The following is a 23,245-nucleotide window of genomic DNA, read 5'->3' on the forward strand; positions in this document are numbered from 1 at the left end:
TGGTGTTCCATGTGTGCCATCTGGTCGCATTTTTCGACGGGGCGTCGCATTTTTCGACCGGCATCGCATTTTTTAACTGGCGTCGCATTTTTCGACCGGGCGTCGCATTTTTCGACCGGTGTCGCATTTTTCAACGGGCGCCCCATTTTTCGACCGGCGTCGCATTTTTAAACTGGCGTCGCATTTTTCGACCGGGCGTCACATTTTTGACCGGCGTTGCATTTTTCAGCCGGCGTCGCATTTTTCATTACTTGATCGGAAAGACCTATGGAGGCCAGGATCTCGTCCATCACCGGTACCGCCAGCTTATTATAAAGCACTCAAAAACTAGTCTAATAAAGAATGAAGTTATCTATTGTGGAGATTCTCACACGTACGGCAACATTTGTCACAGAAAAAAGACAGATTAGACAGAAAGGCATGTACATGTACGTGTAACCCCAGGGTCGATCAAGAAGCAGCAGCTACGACGAAACAGCCTTTTTAAACAGTGACACTTTTCAAACCCAAATCCACATGCAGTCCTCAAGACCTTGGGAAGTCATTTCATTGAGTAATAAACACAAGGCCCCCCCCAACAAAGAAAGATAAATGATCTCAACAGCCTCCACCGGGGGAATGACTGAACCACGGACCATTGCCTGAACAACTTCCAATGTGTGAAATACCTTTCTACTACTGTAATGAAAAAATAAGATCAGTCTTGGCTTCCTCTGGGCAGATTTTTATGGTTCAAAAAGTGTTTTCGGAAAACTTTGCGTGATGCAAAGAAAACATGATGCAAGAAAACGTAAAATTTCTCAAAGTCATGGTGCATGACATTTCTTCGCCAAGAGTAGTTACATTTTAAATTATATACCGTGCTGCGATAAACGCTCCCTCGTGAAGCATGTCTGCAAGATGGCAAATACCATACCAATCAGAGTGAACAATGGGCCTACTATTCTGGGTTCGATTTTTGTGGCAACTAGTAATCATCAGAACGGGGACATTTTTCACTCAAAAAGCTTGCCGAAGTGAGAAACCAAATTGAGCGAGGTGAACTTCCACGACTAATAGGGTTCATTAAAGGGCTGTTAATTTATTGACATACAGTTAATCGACGCATACATGATAATTTAGCCGTTTCCATAATCATTAAAAATATGTACGCACACTTTTAGCATCCAAGTCAACAACGTCAGGTCCTGCTGGACCAAGGTTGACCATTGATGATTGGCTCATTCACACTGAAAGACGACGCCCGTCGAAAATACGACGCCCGTTGAAAAATGCGACGCCGGTTGAAAAATGCGACGCCCGTTGAAAAATGCGACGCCGGATGGCACATATTGAACACAATAGCTGAGACTATGTATATTAAAATTTTTCTATTTTGGCTGTACTTACACATCATTGTAGGTGGTGAAGACTTGATCGTTCAGAGCCTCGACAGACATCCACTTGATGGGTAGCTTGCCCCCTCTCCTGTGCACATAAATTTTGTCATCATAGACGTACCTGGTCAGCCCAAAGTCACCGATCTTGACCGTTTTGTCTTCAGCTACCATGACATTCCTCGCTGCCAGGTCACGGTGCACAAAGCCTTTCTGAGACAGATACTCCTAAACAGATAGAGGACAAAGCAGCACGCATATTGTACCAGTAAGGATTCTCATCCACTTGGAAATAGGTCAAGAACAACGGTATCCATCCAACAAGTCAGCAGAGTACTGCGTATAGCAATAATTGAGATGACCAGAACATTGCACTGCTATAAACTGTGTTCAGAAATTGATGGGAATGTACAGGATATGAAGGAACCACCCCATTTTAGTATTATCACAACCCCTTTTTTATCATGCCAAGCCTTCAGGAGTTTTCATGCTGACATACTGTTGTCATTCTGATACCAATTAATGAACATCAAACCTACTGTTCTCATGAAATGCTCATTATTTTCCAGACAGCTACATGTAAAAATGGTAATTTTTCTCATCTGCATCTGCTTAAATGATCCAGGAAATCGAAATATTTTATAAATTATACTAAACCCCCCTTGATATTGCATCTTTCAATTAACCTGATTTTAAATCTTTTTTTTGCAATTTTAACCCATATTTTGATGCTTTTTGTTTTATGCAAATGCTATTTGTATATTCATGAGCAGAACTATAATGTCATCCAAGGCACTGGATCTCAATGTTGCACTGATCTGTGCACAGAAAATTTCTAGATTTTTGTAACCATTGCTATGGCAGATTTTTTTGGTTGGCAATTTATTGCTGTGTAAGTATATGGCAATAATCCAGCAAAAATCCTTTTCACAGAAATGTTCCCAGATAGCAAATTTGGGATTCACAATTTGAACATGAAAACATGCAATCTGAACCATGTCTTCCTGGATTTACATCAAAGCAAAAGCGCCCTCACTTGTCCAGAAATGCTTGGTCATTTTTTTTAATGTTTGAAAAAGAGCACCGTTTGGTTCACGTCTCCATACAGACTTCATACATGGAAGAAGAGTACAGAGACACACAAAAAGTGATTCTGAGAAAAATTCATTTTCTGGTTCCGTTAAGGCACAGGCGAACGTGTGAGAGGGTGAACCTGTAAATGACTTAACTGAAACTTTGCACATGCTCATAGACGGATTTCACATTAGCACCGTCTGCGCATATCTGCATCGAAACCGAGGCTCTCTGTGTTGAACTTCGTCGCGCGCGCCCGCGGAGTCCACACAGTACATGGAGTATCCGGTTCGTAAGTGTGACGCCACTTCAGTTTAAACCACACCCACTGCACAAGATACACGACCATCGCAGGTACGTTAGTTCGCGGTCAATTGTCGTTATTTTTCTTTGGATTTTACGTGTCGAATCATCCTGAAAGACTCTTCCACAAAAATTTTCAGCCTGAAAAGTCTGAATTTAACATACCTTTATGTATTTTGTGTCTTGACTCCTTACTTTCAATCGTCTGATCGTATTAAGAACTGAAGTTGACACATACAGCCTCGTTTTCAAACGCGGAAGTGCGCAGATTGACGCTAAAAGCGTCGTATTGGGATCCCTCTATTGTGTCTTTACTTGGATGTTAAGTTTCAAGAAAACTGGTCATGGGACTAGCCAGATATTGTAGCGGCCATTTAGGGTTAACCTACAAACTCCAAATCATTGACTCACTGTTTTGCAGACAGGGAGGAAAACAGAAGAAAATGACCAGAGTGAGACCTGAAACCATTATCTTGAGAACATCCCAAAAGTACACTACGGCTTGAACAAAAATCGGAAAATTTTCAGAAGCGGAACTGAGATACGTACCATACCTCGTGCAATCTGTCGTGCAAATGACAACAAGTCCTTGGGCATCAAAGGGTCTGATTCTGTTCCATCCGCTTTCTCAGCCTTTTCATTTTGTATGTTACATGAAAAATGATGACAATAAGGACAACAAATTCATCTTTGATAACATTAATGTCCACTCTATGCAATTAAAACAAATCACAAGTTGAAAAGACAAGATTAGATGAAGGCATGATGAGAACTGGTAAAAAGTTTTTGGGGTACACCTCAATAAGAAAAGACAACACTTGCACTCATAAAGGGAAATATGAAATTAGAGTAAAGGTGCATGAATAAGAGAGAGGGTCATACAAGTGAGGTTCAAACTACAAACTCTAATGTGAGAAAGGACTAATTAGCCAACCTAGTCAAGAGAGGAAGGCAGTTTTTTAGAACCATATTTTAGCACTCTGTAGGTATGGAGTCATTCCACAGTTTGTATCTTATGTATTTGTAAACAGGCATTTAGTTCATTACATGATTAGTGAGTTAATACGGGCGATTCACAATAGTGCGCCACCAAGAGTTTGCAACACGTCGGCCAATCATAACGCACGAAATTTGTCGACCTTTTCCAAACGTGCATTGGGTTGACAAATTCCAAATTGTGATTAACCAATGCATTGCAAACTCTTCTTGGCGCACTATTGTTAATCAGAGCTGTGAGCAACTGACACATGCTCTGTGCATGCTTGGTCTTTATCAGATGCCAAGATTTCAAGTATCCAATTATTCAATTTGACATTTGTCCCTTTGATAGGTTAACTCAATCATTTATGTGCATTATGTTCATTTGATGAAAAAAAATGTGTCTTAAGGCGCATTGTTGGAAATGGCTTTCAAAAATGTTAGGCAAAACAATACCATCCGAAAATGGTCAAGTCTCTCCATCGGTCCTCGCTTGGCTCTCAGGTACTGAAGCAGGTCACCATGGCAACAGTGCTCCACAATGAGACAGAGGGGTGTGGCGTCAGTGCTGCAGCAGCCGAGCAGGCTGACCAGGTTGCTATGGTGACCAATGTCCTTCATCAGTTTCATCTCATGGCGAAACTCCTGCCTTTGCCATTCATCTGCATCCCCTGCATTAACATTGGCAAGAAAAATGTCATGAAACTTCAGCCATTTTATCATCAGAATTTTGTGTTCACCCTCTCATTGAAACTTACAACTTCCCTGGAATCCTTTGTTATGTAAATCTTCCACGTGTTACCACTTGGACCAAAACATCTTTTGGTAGGGCACCGGTCAACTCGGTCCGTAACCAACTTGGTCCGAGTCAACTCGGTCCCAAGTCAACTCGGTCCCAAGTCAACTCGGTCCCAAGTCAACTCGGTCCCAAGTCAACTCAGTCCCAAGTCAACTCGGTCCCAAGTCAACTCGGTCCCAAGTCAACTCGGTCCCAAGTCAACTCGGTCCCTTTCAACTCAGTCCCAAGTCAACTCGGTCCCAAGTCAACTCGGTCCCAAGTCAACTCAGTCATTCATTATATTCATTATGTGTACTTTAGAACTAATGTTAATCATGTATGGAATTCGGATTTGATGTGTTAACCATAAAAGTTTTCCTTTCCGATGTTGCGTCTCATTCACCCCCGGTTTCGTTTATTACTGAACGTGATAAAAGTGAAGACCAAAAATTATATAAAATGAAAGAAAAAACCAACAACTGAATTACACATGATCGACGTTTCAAGATAATCCTTTTTGTCAGCCGACAGTTTCAATTTCTTTTGTCATTTTGATATACCAATTCCGTTAAAACAAGGTTCAAATGTCTAAAACTAAACAGGAGCCACTTTGCAGAGAATTGCATGTCTTTCTGAAAAATTTGGGCCTTTCAAAGTTCTCATCATCAATTTGCAGCGCGCTCTGAATAGACCCATGGTTGATGAAAAGCAAAAACCCAGTGCATTCAAATGGCATATTAGTATGCTTGGTCTTCTCAATTACAGAGGGTTGAAAATCTGGAGCAGAAGAATGCCGCCGACGTCTGAGACTTAATCTTTCGATTGGTGCAGGCTAGCATCCGTGTGAAGCACCGAACCGCTCTGGCCTTTGACGGATTGGGTCAGTCACATCTACGCCGTGCTTGGAAGTAGCATTCTCGGTTGCAACTCCGGTTCTAAATGAGACCGAGTTGATTTGGGACTGAGTTGAATTGGGACCGAGTTGACTTGGGACTGAGTTGACTTGGGACCGAGTTGACTCGGTCTGAGTTGGTTACGGACAGAGTTGACCGTAAAGCTTTTGGTACAAAACCTGGTCGGTTTTCTCACCATTTGAATAAATCTGCCACGATATTATAGAAGTAAAAGACAGAACTACCTTGATGGAAATGTGAAATGTGCCACACCATGGAGAATGTATGCAAGTGCATATATCGGTACTCGGTATCTATCAGTATTATATCATGGAGGGGTCAGGGAACCATTCTTCACACCAAATAAATTACAGCACACTACTTCCGGTCCGATTAATCTGGGGCCAACTGTGGTCTGCAGAAAGTTTGCGCAAACCACTTTCGAAGTGCAAGAGCTATGTCAAACCAGCAGGGCTGCCCATTCTTCATTCTCAGAGGACTTTGTTCCCCCTGCCATTGTAGTTTCATGAGTCATTTACCCTCAGTTTTGCCAACCTAAAAGGCAGATTAACATTTCCTTCCGTGGACCTTTAATTAAGATCACCTCTTTGCAGCCAATTTCACGAAACATAATTAGCGTTCGATTTCATGAGAAACTGAAAAGCTGTGCCACATTTTAATAATATTAAATTTCTTAAACCATGACAAAATGGCTTTTGCAACAGCTGTTCCTTTCCAATATAACAACAGTCATCAAACCGTCGTTAAATCATCTCCACCCACCTTTTCGAAAACGTTTCTGTCTTTTCTTCATCGGAACCAGATAAATGTCTCACAGTTAACAACAAAGTTATACATTTCTTAAGTTCAACGATGATGAAGCTTAAACGAACACAATAAGCTAGTCAAACTACCTAAAATGAGTACGTAAGTTACGCCATAATTTGTTGAATAATCTTACGCCATTGCGTAAAGTTTCGTGAAATTGGCAGCTGGTCCCTATTACTTGTCACTGTGCTGCACTTTGAAACATCATCCAGCTTCTTTATTTTACGTATACATGTAGTCCAAATACAATGCCACACTGGAAATGGGAATTAACAAGCTTATAATTATGTTCCTACCATGCAGCATCTTGACAGCCACCTGGACATCGTATCTTTTGATGGAGTCTCTGAAGAGACTGGAACCAGACGTGTAGTGCGTGGACAGCTTGCCGGGTATGAAGGCCTTCATCACTATGCCAAACTGGCCTTTGCCAAGCATCTCCCCCATCTCCAGTCGGTCAAATGGTATCTCCCATCGGTCTGGTATAGGTGGATCGGGACTAAGTGAAAAAAATAATTATTGATTACTTTTGGGAGGATTTCTTGACGTTTTACTTTTGGACTATTCAACCATTCTGTCAGGAAGTTAACTTTTCGAGTGGAACTCACATCCAATAAAAAATCAGAAAACAATTTCATCCCAGTTTAAAGCCTCAAGGCAAGTTCTGTATGAAATTTTGATATTTTGGACAACAAAACTTTTGTAATTACTGTTTTCTAAACTTCAAGCACCATTTAAAGGACAAACTATCACTAATATCAGCAATACTATTAGTACAACAATTCTAGATGTATTCACGCGGCCAACTTTTTCCATGGCTTCAGATCTAATAATGATGCTGACCCGTGGAGGTCATTTGTTCAAGATTTGTGCAACTTTTTTACTACATCTTTGCGTTTTGAAAACTTATGGCTGATTGATATTTGCTAGCCATGTGGCACTCAGCCACAGCTTAAGGGCTCCACATATGCTCAACCTCCATGGACGAGTTTGATCCTCCAGAAAACAGGCAAAGGAAATCTCTGTATTTTATGTCCTCCAGCAGTTAAGAAAACCATTTTTGGAAGTGGTTGATAATTCAGTAAATTATGATCAGTTAGTTGCAAATGATGGAAACTATACTCTGAGGGCCTAAGGGGGCTACTTGAACAACACTGATAGGGGAAGGCTTCAGTCCCTTGACCCTTCCTAGTCAAACGATTGTTTTGACTGACTTGTCTGCAGACGGTGTGATGGTGTACACGTTGGGCATGCTCTCCTCATCCCTTCGGAGCCTCGTTTTAGACATGCGAGATTCCATCTGCCGAAGGCGACACCTCCACACCACCGCAAGCATCATGCACAAGGCAAAGACGCAGAGGAGGGAGGAGGCAACGATCAGGATGATTGTCAAGGTAGGCTGCTCGTCGGGTAGAGGGGTGCTGTAACTGCTGTTGACAGCTGTATGCAGAGTTACAAGGAAAGACCACTTTCACTGGCTTGAAAATCAGCTTTCAACCCATGGCCAATGCTGACTATGCAAAGTAGCATTACTGTGAAAGTTCACCACAAGACCCCAAGTCACAAGTGAAGTCACAAACTATTCGAACAAACTGTAACAAAGGCATTCTCCTTTGTTACTCTTCATCCTGTTGCCTGTAACCCAACCTATGAATGGGCTTGATAGTTCTGTAAATCTGAGATGGACTGAACGCTGGCTAAAACATGACATAGGCCTATTGTTCAAGTCACAATTTGCTTATTACCGGTAAATTTTCAAACTGTATATGCACCACATGGAGTACCGAAGTGAAAACATCACATGCACATTATCTTTTTAAAAGTCATTAGCACTAGAACCAGTGTGTAAACCAACACATGGAGGAAGTATATTTGTTTGCACTATACATTTCTCGATTTAATTTAAAAGACGTCATGCTCTGGTAGTACATGGTTTCATTCAGACGAAAGAAATAGTCAACAAAATGTGCAGAAAATAGGCACATGCATTTTACCACTTTCAGCATCAGGATGAAGCTCTGTTTAGACTGGTGGTTTAGTAATTTTGTTTCTCTCAATAAGCAGAGCTTCAATTTTAACTAAAAGCAACAACTGCTATAAGAGAAGATAATGAGATGAAAGGCAATTTAATATGGAAGGAGGACAAACATGGAGAAATCAGAAGGAAAGCAAAATGACTTTACATTACTAACTGAAACAAATGAATCTGACCTTCAAGGCTTATCTCAAATGAATAAGTGGGTACCGTGGCTAAATTGGTTTCTGCTCCAGTGATATTGATTGCAACCTGTAACATTAAAAAACAAAAGAGAAAGCTGTTCCAAACCAAATGTCTTTCTTCAAATCATTTGCCATTGTGTCACTGGATTTCGCATTTAATTTGCTGCAGTGGTACCTCTACTTAATGTGGGGATTTCACAATTCAATTTGCCACAAAGAGGTTGCCATCGACCGAGAAGCCATTTTTCAAGTTTACGGCCAAATTGCCACATTTTTCATTTGACAGATGTCCTAAGCATAGTGACTGGTCAGATTCTTGTATTTGCATGAAGCATGACTCGGAATTCAGAGTATGTGCCAAGGAATGGTTGGTTGAATAGTAATTCAAAATTGTGTGAGATATAAAAGGTATACGGACATACTGGCCTCATATAGTTCTCCTGAGTAATCTCAACACACCACCCAACTTTCTCGTACTCACCTTCTTCCTTATTACCGGTAACGCATTTCACCAGCAGCATACCTTTGGTAAATTTTTAGGGGGGCCAACCATTTTTTGGTGGGGGCACAGGAAGCTGATGATGAAAGGCTTGTACATAGGTTGTGTACATTTTAACATTTCAAATGTGATGGGGGAGGGAAAAGAGCCCCACCGAGGGCATCTTCCAGTAGTTATGTGTCTGCATTTCAGAAGTTAGAAACTTCACAAAAAAAAAGTATTCTCAACTGTGGTATAATTGGCATTTCGGGGGGTCACATCTCCAGTTCAAATGGGTCTGGCAACACAAAACTAAACATGATAAAAAACCAGTAGGCCCTACCGCCATTAAAAAGAGTCATAATATTACTCTTACCCTAACGCCATAAAGGATGTCTGCCTCTAACCCTGTCAACCAGACATAGTTGTTCTTCTACAGTAAAAAAAAATAGTCAATATTCCTGATCAGTTTAATGTAATGCAAATACGGATGGCGTGTATACCAGATGTTAATGGCCTGCACAGCAATGATGTAAGTCATGAGATCTGGTCTCGGTTGATCTTGATCCTGAGCCTCAGTCAAAGCTCAGTCTAAGTCTGTGGTCTCAGCTCAAGACCTCAATGAGATTGCACAGGAGTGCATTGCTTTGCCTCTAAAGCACAGCAACATGAAATTTACACAGAGTTGGAAAACTCGTACTTGAACTCGAATACCAATAAGTACTTGGCCCGTATTTGATCGTATTAAAGCATTCCAAAAAGTACACGGCATGTACTCATAATTTTGTACTCGACCTCGTCCCTAAACTTGACAAATTGTACTAGTTAGCTTGATCCCAGTCGCGCAGTACTCGAAAAGAAATTGGGATTTTTTTGGATACTAATTTTTTGATTTTTGATACTAACTTTCACTAAAAATTTCAGATAGTGTAAGCTACACTTTACAAGTCACGCAGTGCTTTTATCGTCGAGTATTCGAGAATGGGTGTTGGCACGTGGCAGCGCTCGTAGTATCCCTGATGTACATTAATGCAAATTTCTATATTGTTCAAGTTTTTCAATATACTCGGATGTACTCGATTATCTTTGTACTCATACTCAGCCCATACTCAGACTCTGATAAACTCGAACTCTGATTTTGGCCCAGGACTTGATTAGAAGTACGCGGACTCAGCCCGTACTCGGTACTGTGTGTACTTGGAAAACTTGGTGCTCGAGATTTGATACTTGACTACTCACTGAATTTACTTGATGAAAATAAGAATGGTCTACATTGCACTCAGTTCAATTTCTTGACAAACCCATGGAGGTAAGCTATTTCACATTCACATTAGTCTTGCATGAAAGACAGACTGGGTCAAAGCAATAATGGAGAGACCAGGAAGCATTCTGCCAGGTGCAAGTCCCTTCAATACAACCAAGATCCAGCAGTGGGAGATTACATCCGGCAGCTGATGTCCCCACAGTTCCTGCCTGCCAAGCATATCGACGAGGCCTTCAGCTACCTTCAGGCCCAAGCCTCATGACCTCCTCCAACTACTCTGTCAGTACATTGAGGCAACGTAGCTACAGCACAGTACTTGGAACCCAGCAAACTGGTCTGTCTTCAGGAGGGCCATACGCACCAACAACGATGTCGAGGGGCGGCATCGTAGGCTGAACTGAAGGGCAGGCCTCCACTGTGCCCAGTTTTACACAGTGGTTACGCTGCTTCACAGCGAGGCAACCATGGTCAAGATCCAGATGCAGACACTGAAGGCATCCAAGCTACGATGATACCAGCAGAAGAAGGTCAAGACATTCCAAGGGCGGGGCGGGAGGTGAAGGCCGCCACTTTACATGTGTCCAGTTTTACACAGTGGTTGCGCTGCTTCACAGCGAGGCAACCATGGTCAAGATCCAGATGCAGCTACTGAAGGCAGCCAAGCTACGATGATACCAGCAGAAGAAGGTCAAGACATTCCAAGGGCGGGCGGGAGGTGAAGGCCGCCACTTTACATGTGTCCAGTTTTACACAGTGGTTACGCTGCTTCACAGCGAGGCAACCATGGTCAAGATCCAGATGCAGCTACTGAAGGCAGCCAAGCTACGATGATACCAGCAGAAGAAGGTCAAGACATTCCAAGGGCGGGTGTTCAAGCTATGGGAGCGGTACAAGAACGGCAACCTGACGATATCCGGCTTTACTGGCTGCGTACCTTACTGGACCAGCACTACAAACAGCAGGGGGACTGCAACTACAAACCAAAACTTGGTTTTGCCGACTGTCGATGATAATACGTGCATATTTCAAATTAAAACAGGATTTATCAAACATCAGCAAATACAGCTATCGCATAGCCAATTACGTCTTTTCAGAGAGACAAATTTTTATAACAGTGCAGGAAAAAATCATTACCAGTCAGTGTTTGTCCAAGGATGGATTTTCACCACGGACCACTGAGCTTGCCATCCTATCCTTGGAAATAGTTGTTCGTGCTACCCACTGCTACATCTACAGACTCAACCAGTCAGCCAACACCGGCAAACATGGAGTTCAAGTGGTTAAGCCGTCTGCACTAGTAAGCAGGAGGTCGTTGGTTCGAGTTCCACCCGAGTACGCTTTTGAGTTTTCTCACAAGCCGGGGGCAAACACTGAGTATACAGTGTTGTAATAACTCAAATAGCCTCAATGTAGTCTCAAATTGCAAATTTCATTTTAAGTTGTTTGACTTGTTCACAATTTGTTCGTCTTAATAATTCCATCAATTCAGATGTTATTGTTTCCTGTACAGGAGCTCCACAGGGTACGGTTTCAGCACCATTTCTTTTTACTGTGTATACGGCAGACTTTCGCTCCACGGATGTGAGCTGTCCATTTGTAAAATACGCAGATGATACCGCCCTTATTGGTTCAATACAAAAAAACGAGTCTATTTATATTGAGCAAATCGGTAGATTTGTAGAATACTGCAGACGCAACTTCTTGGTATTGAATGTGGCAAAGACAAAAGAAATGTTGGTTGACTTTTGCAAAGTCTATATAGTGGTACCAGACCCGTTAATAATTGATGGATATGAAATAGAAAGTGTTGATGAGTATACACATCTTGGAGTTGTTTTTGAAAATAACTTGGACTGGAGTAATCATGTTGTCATTTGGGGAAGAAACTGAACTCAAGAATGTACTGCCTTAGGAAACTGAATTCGTTTTAATGTCTGAAAGGAACTTAAAATGACATTATTTGTAGTGTATGGACCTACTGTCTGATATATTGGGCTGGTAATGCGGATAAGAAAGTGAAACAGATAATGACATTGTCAAACGTGCTAGTAGGATAATCGGTGTGTGCTTGCCGTCGGTGGACACAGTTTACGGTCATTTGCTATATGGTAAGCTCCAGCTGGTGTGGGGAGATGCTGGTCATCCTCTTCACAGTTGGTTTGAGGTTAAAACTATTCCACGCAGCGGTAGACTGAGACCAATGGCTGCACACACAAACCGATATCCTTCTGTTTTTTACAGGAAGGGCCATAAAGTGTTTTAATGAGAATTTTAAAAGATCATTTTTATCTGAAGGACTGTTTTCTGGTAAGAAATACTTAAAAAATAAGGAGTGCTTATTTGTGTGTATTTTTGGGGCGTTCTTCTTTTAAACTGAGTTGGAAATTATCTTATTTATTTTTGTTTACGGTTATGTGAAATTGTTTGCTTAAATGAGCGACGACAGCAATGTAATTTTCCAGTTTTGGATTTTAACAAAGTTTATCTTATCTTACCTCATCTTAAAATCTTTTCCTGAGTGTATTCTGGTTCGAACTGATAAAGCAATATTTCTTGTGCCTTATCAGCTCCTTCAATGTTACTTTGTTAAAATGAATGAGAAACATGACAGCTGAACGCTGCCATGATCAGAAAAAGTATCAATGCTGGAATTATCGTCGCTTGAGTCTGACATGATGGCACACGCTAACGCTGCTGCATTGCGTACACGTTGACGCGTCGTTACATAACAGTAAACAGTCGCCTGATAAAGGACTCCATCCTATGATGTCAAGATTCTTGGGAATTTCTTCAGACAACTTTTGGTACTCGACGGCTGTTGTTAAGCTTTTGCTCTGAGAAGGGAGTGAAATAGGGTCGTGAAAACTTAGATTTTTAACATACTTCCGTGCATTTTGAAATTATACAGACGTGTTTTCTTGTTATGTGTATGTTTGTAAGTGCTAATGCTTGTTTTACAAAATATCTTCCCAGCACGGTCCATCCTTTTTAAGGTCTTGTGTGTGTCTACGCACCTTTAATGGGTTCCAACCACAACAATGTTGCACATTTTAGAGAAAACCTTCAGGAGACTGGTCCGAAACCATGACTGTCATTGACTGGCACAAAATGTTAGTGTTTTGGATCAAACTGGCTCAAATGATACCTACCACTCCAGGAATGCTGATGTCGGTGATGGTCTCTGGGTACAAGTTTAAAATTGGAAGTAGCTGGTTAGAGCTGTTATCATTTCTTATAACTTTCCCCCACTGAACAATGTAGCCATTCACATTTGGGCTAGGATCCACAGCGTGCCACTGGACCATGGCCGACTTGTTGTGAGGGTAGCGGATCGCACTGACCGAGGTTAACTGCAGCCTGGGAGATGAACCTGACAGTGAAGTGACATAAAATAAATGAGCAGCAGTTATAATGAATATCAGTCAGTCATCGTTTGGTAATCTAAATCAGTCATCTTGCAAAAGTGGCATCAAAGGCATCAACAGGAACCCAAAACTAAAGAAACAATTAGGATTTAATCGTCATCAGCAGTTATTAACCCGATGTTAGAACTGATACCTGTTATGTGACCCCAAATAGGCATCAGGTGTGGAAAATATAAGGTATCAAAGAGGTATTACGACTGATGCCCAATTCCAAGAGTCATAGGAATCTGGGATCCTAGAGTCAACAGAGTCATCATCAGCTACAATTAGGCATCAGGGTCATCAGATCAGGCATAAAAGAATCATTAGATCAGGCATCAAAACGTCATCAGATCAGGCATAAAAACGTCATAAGATCAGGCATTAAACTATTGATAGCAATATGCACTTACTCATTAAAAGGCATCCAAAATGGACCAAAGGCACTAAAAGGTAAAGAATGAAGCAATCTACAGGCATTTAATTGATATTGAGAAGTTCAGCTCTGGCTGCTTCCTTTATTACATGATAGATATTTAAAGCTGCATCAATGGGGGTTATCCCCTCCTGGTGTGCGTTAAATTTGGAGTCGGCTTATTACATGAAATGAGGTGGGCTTGGTCCCAGTGGATGTGGTGGTCTTCCGAGTGGGAATGCTTGACTATGACTACGCCGACTTCTCGTAGTCTCCCTTTCTGCCGTGAGCTTGGTGTTCTTTGAGTCTGGTGGAGAGGTCCCTACCAGTCTCGCCAATATTCACTTAGCCGCATTGGCAAGGGATCTTGTACGCCCCTTGTTGGTGGTGCAGATCTTGTCAGTCTTTGTGGGATGTCAGCATGCCACGGATCTTGATGCCATGATGCCATGCTTACTCAGGATACGCTGAGTAGTGGGAAGTACAACCTAGGTAGGAGAGAGTAACAGAATTAGGGGCCTTATCTAATTGTCTTTGGGTATAGGAGACCCTTCGACCAGGAGGGGATCTAGGTCTTGGGTCTTGATCTGCTGGGGCTGTAGCCGTTTCGTTTAAGTGCCGTAGAGATGTGGTACAGTTCTTTAGTGAGGTGATATGGATGGTCTTGTCTTGGTGTAGAAACTTGATGGCTGACCGATCTTCTCTGGAGATTTTGGGCTTGGGTGTCTTGTGCTTCCGGAGGGCTTGGTTGATCTCGAGACGGATCTCATCAGCAGTGGACTTGCCAAGGCGACGGAGAGTGGGCTCTGTGGCTTAGATAATCTCTTCCGTAGGTAAGGACTGAGGGGCTAGCGCAAAGTTCAGGCCCAGGGCAAGAGATTTCTCCTCGTTGGAAGAGAGGGTGCGTTGACTCATGTTGACGACCGTAGGCTTGGTGAAGGAGTCCTTGGATCGAAGATGGGGCGAAGATACTCCGAAACGTTGAGTATACTCCCAGTTCTTTTCAGAACCACGCGTACTCATAAGAGAAATATATTCCTTCGCAAGGTGCTACCGCAAGCCTTTCCACCTAAATTCCTCAAAGATTATAATAACCTTAAAGATGATGATAAAGAACAAAATAAAGACTTTTAAATCAACTTTGAGTCTTAAAATTGCTAGAAATCAGAAGCAATTTAGTAATTGTAGAGCTTACAACCTAGATACCAGTAAACAGAATGTAATTTCAACAAGATGTAGATGTTTCTTATGGGGATGTTTAAATTGTTAAATGCAGAAGAAGTTGATCCAAAGGGATTTCTTTTGGGGGTGGGGATTACTCAGCTGAATTCTTCTTTGATGGACATCTAGCGCTGTAGCAGGCACTGTTAATAATTCGCGTCACTTCTGCATTTTTCAATTAGGGTGATGTTGCAATCAATTGCCAGTTGGTGGATGAAGCCTGAAAGAGGAATAAACACAAATAAGCAAAAGAGTTCTGGAAGTTTTCTTAAAATATACACAGAACCTTACAAAAACCCTGTTTTGAATTTTATTGCATTATTGTCTTTTGTGTTCTAGAAACAAGTCCCATGTGTTGAGATTGTCAAAACTGGGTCTACATTTCACAGTTTACATGACAGAACAAATAAGATTTTTCCATCAGAAATGCAATGGCAAATGATCACTAAGATGGAAGCATTCTAACGAAAGACAAGGTGACGACCCTGTTTAGAATGGGGTGCAAACCGATTCTAGTTTATGAAACACAAACCATAATACTCTTTGAAGCTCAGGATAGCTACTTCGGGAAGAGCTGAGCGCCTGTCATCTTTGCCTTTGTGCCGGCCTTAGCAACATGATCATTGCCAACTCTTCCCGAGAGAAGAGAGCCAAGAGGAGGTGCCTCAAGACGACCTTTAGTCCATAATTTCATTTGATGTCAAGGAACCCTTTGTAGAATCCAGCTGTTTGGTTGTCAGGTATACTCTGGATGAAACTCTACCTTCGCAGTGCCAGGGTGCAGATGAAAAACATAATTAAACATAGTATTACAAAAATCAGTATGAAAAAGTTGAATGAAGGCTCTTGAATAAGCTTTATTTTGTTCTCCAGGCTTTTTTACCCTCATCAGTTTCCCACATTTATCCACACAACTGGAAATTAATTTTAAAAAGGGGTGAACTCCAAACCACATAAGAGATTTTACAATTTGTTTGAATGGCATTTAGGGAGAGTAAAAGAAGGAAATCATTGCATGTTTAAAATACTGCATGCCTGCATATTAGCTAGTTTCTGAACAAAGTCTGAGAAATGTTGAACACGGCGGGAAAAACTAAGTAAATAGAACACAAGAACTACCAAACACAATCACAAGTACATGGGTAATTCCAGAAATTAGGGGTCCAAAAATGTGACATTTTCGTGTCCGTTATATCTGACCTTTGTTATTTGACATGGAAATACTACCAGAACTGATTTCAAACTATTACTATTTGTTTGGCAAGTACTCTGCATTAATTCATCACTGTTTGAAATTGTTCTAAAAATGTGACCGGGACATAAAAAAATGGACGCCTAATTCTGGAATTACCCACATACATCAGTTTCTCTGCACCAATGCCATCTACCGGTATCAGCTTTGGAACTTGAGGGTATGGGAAGCCTCCTCTTTGACTCGGGATACCCCCTCTGGCACCAATGTTGGCACGTATCATAAATTTGAATGTGCATGTCCAAAAGCTCTAAGAATTTTGAATTCTACTTACTGTATGCAAATGTAGGTGATGGGTAATTGATGGACATACAAGGGCAAAAACTAGATGTCCATTATCAGCCTTAGTCACCTAAAATTGCATACCTACCATCCTACCATAGTAACTTCTCCCTCCAAGAACCCTTATTGGTCCTCCATAAATATGACCCTCCTTGGTGTCACATCTGTAATAAATAATGAGATACAAGCAAATTTTAAAGAATCTTCAGACTAATACAAGGCACAACATATATCCTTTTCATCAGGCTTTAACTCAACTAGGTACCAAATGGTAACAGCATTTCTGATCAAATTCAGCCTTGTTACACAGTATGTACAGTCTGTTTATGAGATTTGTATGTTTGTAAGATTTATGCAGTTTTGGTTTTCAATAGAACTGTTGAATAACAAGAAGACAGGAGGAAATAAGTTGTTCAGCTAAACAGTTTCATGCCTATACCATTCCTATGGTTTATAAATAATACATGTTTTACATAATGGATGCTTTACATTATCCCTGGGTAGAGCAGTCTGTGGATAGCAGTCAAAATATGTCTACCTAACCAGGCCCTGATTGAAAAGGTCCTGAGATGTAGAACTTATTGATGAGACTGAATTCTCACTCAGTCCAGCTCCAGAGTTGGATGGTGTTGCTGCGAACATCTCTTCCAGCTGACAGTTTTTCTTCCTCTCCTCCTCCAGCTCTCTCCTCAACTGTGTGTTTTCCTCCTGGCATTCTTGATAGGCCTGGTAAAGGTAATGGTTACCGGAAGTTGAGTGAAATAGCCGTTGGGGTAGGTGGGCGTTGGCTGGGGCAATGGTGCCTACTATTTGTCATTCATCTGCATATGAAATAAATATAAGGAAAACTTTGTGTAACTTCGTCCCACTCTATATGCAAGCTGTGCTAAACTCACACAGCCTACTTAGACAACTCAAAAACTTGTTTTGAGTGGACCTCAACAGGAATGTTCTAAAGTACAGATTCACAACTAGACCACATTAAACACGTTTTCATAACCACGACTTGACAATGTAAATGTCAATTGACCTGCCTGTGGTGAATGCCACTGTAGACATTGCTCAGCAATTGCCTAGCTGATTTGCCTTGTGCATTTTTTATCTGGGAAAGCTGTATAAACACAAAGAAGAGATAAAACATAAAGATTTTGTTAAGTCTGTCTAGTCAAGCTGAATGAAAATGGGGAAAAAAGAATTGTGAAACCTACATGTAGCGTAATGAGGATTAAACAGAAATACAAAAATTACCCACTCAATGCAAGAAAATTATTTTTGCTTAAGCCCAACTAATCATATTTCTTGCACTTGAAAAATTGATAATCTTACTACTGGTTGGTTGTGGTTTGGAAGCCAAACTTTCAAATATCCTCTCACACATTTTCTTACTTGCATCCAACTTTGAGGTGGTCATTTTGCTTCAGTGGAAACCCAGATGATGAGTTAGCCTTCTCAGTGGTCTGGGCTGCCTTGAGGGCGATACAAATGGCCCCATCAATCTGCATTCACACTTTTTGCAAGGCATCTTAAAGCTTCTCTTAAGAGTATAAAAATAAAAATTGTCAAATTATATTACTAATAAATGTATATACATTTAATATGCCACACTTGTTTACTGTTTTAGCTTTTACTATTATAACTTTGGACTGTAAATAAATATGATTGGTCAATACGGGATGAATGAGCTTCAGATCATAATTCTGATTGGTAATTTCTGATTGGCCCAATCCATGAAGGGCCTACATGTAGCTCATCCCTCAACAAGGCCTTTGGTTGTGGTTTGGCAGTGCTAAAATACGACAAAACCAGAGTGCAAAGTGTCTACTTCACGAACTCAAAGTCACTACTCCGTGCAACTGTGAGCCAATGTAGTTTACACGGAGTCGAAATGCTATAGGCTTTAACTCAAACTTGAGAGATAAATGACAGCTTGAACAATGCTTTCCCATCAAATTCTCCCGTTAGAGCAAGCTTGAGGTATCTATAGCTCTTGAAAATGCTTATGCGTGAGATTCAAAGCATGAGACTGCATTTTCTGGAAAAAAATGAGATTTTTACTCACCAATCTCTCGCTTCCACCCAACGACAATCGTACCATTTGTGTTTTTCCATAGAGCTAAAAACTTGAGCACTAATTTCTCATTCATTGAGAAGCAGGCACAAAGATTTTAAAAGAGCCACAGCCGGAATTATTTTTTTTTTAAACAACCATATGAACATGTATATTTGACCATTCCAGTTTCAATGCGTCTGTATAGTACTGTATGCCCAGTTAATTTGACAGTTCGGTAAAACTTTACCATGTTAGAATTATGTGATACAATTCTAATACTAAAGCCAAACACGTTTGTTGTTTAGTGTAAATATATATAGCACTGCTTGTGTGAGGATATGTATGATGTTAGGTCAAACATACATGGCAAACTATGGTGACAGAAAGCATCCTTTATCGTGATTACAAAACATCTTTTTTCAGTTTATGACTCAATGAGGTCCGTCAAATTTAGTGTGAATTAACATAATTAATATTGCAGGAGTCCTGTCCTAAAATGAGAATGAAAGATCAATTTTTTTTGTTTATTTTTATTTATTGTTTTCATTTGCAGGTTAAAAATTGCTCTTCATGACAATACTGTGGACTCTCTCCCAAACAACCGCTCTTCTCTGAGTTATCAGCAAGAGGCAATGAGTACCAACAACAGAGTATACATTTGTGAAGATGGTAAGAATTAAGTTTTTGTTATATTACATCCCAACTAAAAGAAAAAAGAAAACCTGATATGCAAACACACTTACTACTCTCGAGAATTGTTTAAAAAGAGTCTTCCTTCTAGGTCACCCAACCACAATTTTGATGCATGTATTAATATCTTAAATGTGAAACATATGTGTATATAGACAGTTGGGGCAAAACGTTTACATACACTTGGTAGAAAAACAATTTTCTTCACGTTTTCGGTGTTTGAAAGAGTTTTGTCAATTTTTTTCTTCTCAATTGAATATTCACAGTGTGTACTTCAATTGAACATACTCAGAGATTTCTAAACGGAATGCATTACTGGCATTAACATTTGCACTCAGGCATAAATTGTCTGGAGAGTGTTTAAATGATTTATTACAGCTCATTGAATTGCACTCTCCTTTGCAAAACTCACGTGACACCTCACTGTATTTGCTCATAAATAATCTAAATGGGCTGAAACTTTTGTCCCTTAGGTGTCACAGATTTTCAGTACATGTACATGTACCAAATCTATAGTAGCACACTTTCTCGAAATCCCCTTATTGGATCAATTGAATGACATGTTCAAACTATCAAGATCTGCTTCACAGGTTCCAGACTGAAACCAAATCCTCCAGTGCACTTTTTGACACATACGATGAGTCACTATACCAAAAGCATTTCTCTGATTTTATCTTCACTTTATCAGAGGCTACAAGCAATGGCTACTGTTTGACATGCACAAGGGTTTATCCACAACAAACACAGGGCTAGGGTTCCCCTCGTTTTCTCTGTTTTCTCAAAATGACGCAATCTACATTCAGCATGTTCAGAATTGGCATCTTGGCATGAACAGAAAAAAAAAGCTTTTTAGCTTGTTGTAGTTGAGCTCCGAAGACAAATGACTCCGCGTTCGATGTGGATGCTTCCGTATTTATTTGAACAGATAATATCAGAGAAAACATGTTTTTCTTTGAGTTGCTCTTTAATATGCACTAGCTCTTAAACTTGCCTGATGTACTGTACAGACTTTTGGACCACTGTGCATTTGAGTGAAAATGTACAGTTGTTTTGCCTTAGAGATTCTTGATAGGGAGTTATGGAAATTGGTCCATGGTGCCAAAAAGCCTGTGTGTCAGATTGTAAATGCAGTCACACTGTGACATGCTGCGCATTCCAGAGTTAGGCGACAGACTAATGCCTAATTTAAAGGCTGCATTTCTGATGGCGTGGCACAAAACATCAAAGTGCTGTTCAAATCGAGCCCAAGATTTTGCTCGGGAAACTGAAGAGAAGCAAACATGAAGAATACCGCAACGCAGTTACTCGTACTAGCACAGAGACTGTTGGTACATCAGGTTTCTATCTGGTTTCTCCCTTTTAGGAGTGCGGGTCAATAACAGGCTTGTTTGCAGCTCTCAGTTCATTGCTCTGAGGAGCAGGGATTGCTGGATGATGGAAGTTAAGCAAGAGATGAGATATTCCTCAAACGTGCTTGAGGGTGTTTTCATCCGTGCCACTGTGGAAGTAAAAGATCGAGATGTTTTGCTCTTATAGATGGCAAAAATGTATGTTGTGCAGTTTGATGAGGTTGGAGCGTGCTCTAATAAACTGACTGACATATCTCCTTCCTTTCCAATTGGTCCAGAGCAAGGTCGATCAATTAGGATGTGCAGTTGTCATTAATATCAGGTGGCAATGACATTACGTTTTTAGTACAGGTAAAATCAAATGGCTCTTTGAAATGAAATCCATATATTAGATGTAAGAGATCTTTTATAAAGGATGCATGAACAGTTCTAGTGTAGGGTTGTGAGAAAAAAGGCCATCCAAATTTAAACAGATTATTGATCATATCAATAAGTTGAGGTGCGTGAACTAACGACAGACAGCACAGTCTGTTCTCTGGTGCAGTTGACAATTACAGTAGTACCGGCTTGTGCACATATGTACCACATGTATGTGCATTGCATTGCATTGAGCAACTTGCATGCATAATAACAGATTTGATGTGAAGTGTTATTACATGTATGTAATTATGTATTAGAACTTCATTTTTTTATCCAGCGATGAAAACATTAATTCAATATGCAAAGCAAAAAATTGAGACTCTCTTCGTGTTATCACCTGTGCATTTTTAGAATACGTTATTAAAACACCATCTAAGCTCAATTCCCCTGAGTTATGGATACTTTGATTTGTTTCCAAATATGGATGCTTTCTCAGCAGTCTTTGTGTCATGATAAATAAAGGTTAAGATGTGAGTCTGTAAATCTTGTGTAAGTCTTTAATTTCAGGTTTGCCTGTAATAAAAATCCCCAATTTGACGGCCATGCCTGATGTATTGAATCTCAATTTTGTTTTTGCACAATTTTTATCAAATGTAAATGTCACGTACATACATGTATGCCATTGTATCCATCCATTATATTTCAACTGTAAAGTGTTTATGTAATTTCAAAGTCCACTAATGCCTCTTTGATGACAAAAACTCACATTTTTTGAGGACTTGGTGCCTCTTTCTGAGAGCATTTCTCTCTTATGTAATCCATTGTGATGACTGTGATGCTGGTTTTTGATGAGCACTGATGCCTCATGATGACTGCTGTTTCACAAATCCTGTTTGATGCCTTATGATGGCATGGTTAATGCTACGAGATGACTGTTGATGCCTTATGATAACCTTTTGATGACTTTTCAGTTCGTGTGCTGACGACCCGTAATGCCTATAATGATGACTGAATGATGCCCAATTGTGCTAATGATGTCTAAATTATGACTAATTTTTCTAATAGGGGATCGTTATAATGACTATGACCTGGCAATCAAAATTAGAAGTGTATAATGCTGTGCCACGTATATGCTCTTGAAAGTGCTACAAAGGCAGTAATTGCTTCAATAGACGACAGCAGCACCGATAATCCACCAAATGCAGCCAACCTACTCAAGCATGGCTTTTTATCGATGTATGGTGATAGATAGAAGTGACATTAAATTTTGGTTCTTTTGGGAAGCAACCAAAATGAAAAGTCCCACAAAATCACTTTTCTTACATTTTATCTCAAACCAAACAAAATGTGCCCAACGGGGCAAGGTCTCCACCAATCCAACAATGGGGAGTAATCAAATTGGGACCTTGCTTCGTCATTAGTTCTATTTCCATATGAATTTCAGGAACTTTAAGCACACTCCAGAGATATCATTGGCTCGGGATTCAAATGAAAACTGCACTCACCTTGACGTAGACAATTTTGAGAATCATCTCTAAAAATTTCTTGACAAACTACGAGAAAGGAATGAATAAAAGGCAAACACAAATCATGAAATATCCTTTCAATGGGGAGACAATAATTCTTTCAGATTTTAAAGGACTTTTTAACAATTCTGTTCTCGAGAATTTCACCGTAAAAACACTCTCAATAGAAAGCCATGAGAAAAAGACACTACTAAAAGACACACAACACAAACAAACCATTTTCTCTTTATATACTGAATAATTAAACAGTGTTAATAACAGTTCAAGACTGTGACACAAAATAGTCAAACGCAAATTACACAGAAGAAATTTGCAACAGCAGAAATCCTACAACAAAGACGCTAGAGTGACAACAGACCCAAATTCCCCCCTCTCTGGGATGTGTCACATCAATTTAACTACAAGCCCTCGCGCCAGGCAAACCTCATCAAACGCCTCAAGCTTACCACGCTAAAGAATGTTCAATTTTTGCCCAAAACCAAGTCATTAATTATGTTTTGAGCT

General features: G+C 40.4%; 1 protein-coding gene and 1 long non-coding RNA gene across 2 annotated transcripts in view; both read right to left on the reverse strand.

The window, feature by feature from the left end:
* Positions 1-23,245, reverse strand: part of LOC147800558 (uncharacterized) — a 42,637-nt gene that overhangs the window by 9,250 nt on the left and 10,142 nt on the right. Inside the window, exons 9-17 of the mRNA XM_087141336.1 lie at positions 22,721-22,768; positions 13,342-13,562; positions 9,305-9,361; positions 8,442-8,517; positions 7,445-7,670; positions 6,527-6,729; positions 4,188-4,402; positions 3,303-3,386; positions 1,390-1,604 (exon numbers count right to left, since the gene is read on the reverse strand). Of these exons, the coding sequence (XP_086997462.1) occupies positions 1,390-1,604; positions 3,303-3,386; positions 4,188-4,402; positions 6,527-6,729; positions 7,445-7,670; positions 8,442-8,517; positions 9,305-9,361; positions 13,342-13,562; positions 22,721-22,768 (1,345 nt within the window). The remainder of the gene's footprint in view (positions 1-1,389; positions 1,605-3,302; positions 3,387-4,187; positions 4,403-6,526; positions 6,730-7,444; positions 7,671-8,441; positions 8,518-9,304; positions 9,362-13,341; positions 13,563-22,720; positions 22,769-23,245) is intronic.
* LOC147800559 (uncharacterized) lies at positions 14,147-17,623 on the reverse strand. The gene is made up of 4 exons (XR_015426462.1): positions 17,369-17,623; positions 16,851-16,930; positions 15,765-15,991; positions 14,147-15,452 (listed from the first exon to the last, which is right to left on the reverse strand). It is a non-coding gene; the product is annotated as an uncharacterized LOC147800559 (long non-coding RNA).

The sequence above is a fragment of the Acanthaster planci genome, linkage group LG01, assembly GCF_054643075.1.
Source record: "Acanthaster planci isolate LZ-2023a linkage group LG01, COTS_SCS, whole genome shotgun sequence".
Lineage (NCBI taxonomy): Eukaryota > Metazoa > Echinodermata > Asteroidea > Valvatida > Acanthasteridae > Acanthaster > Acanthaster planci.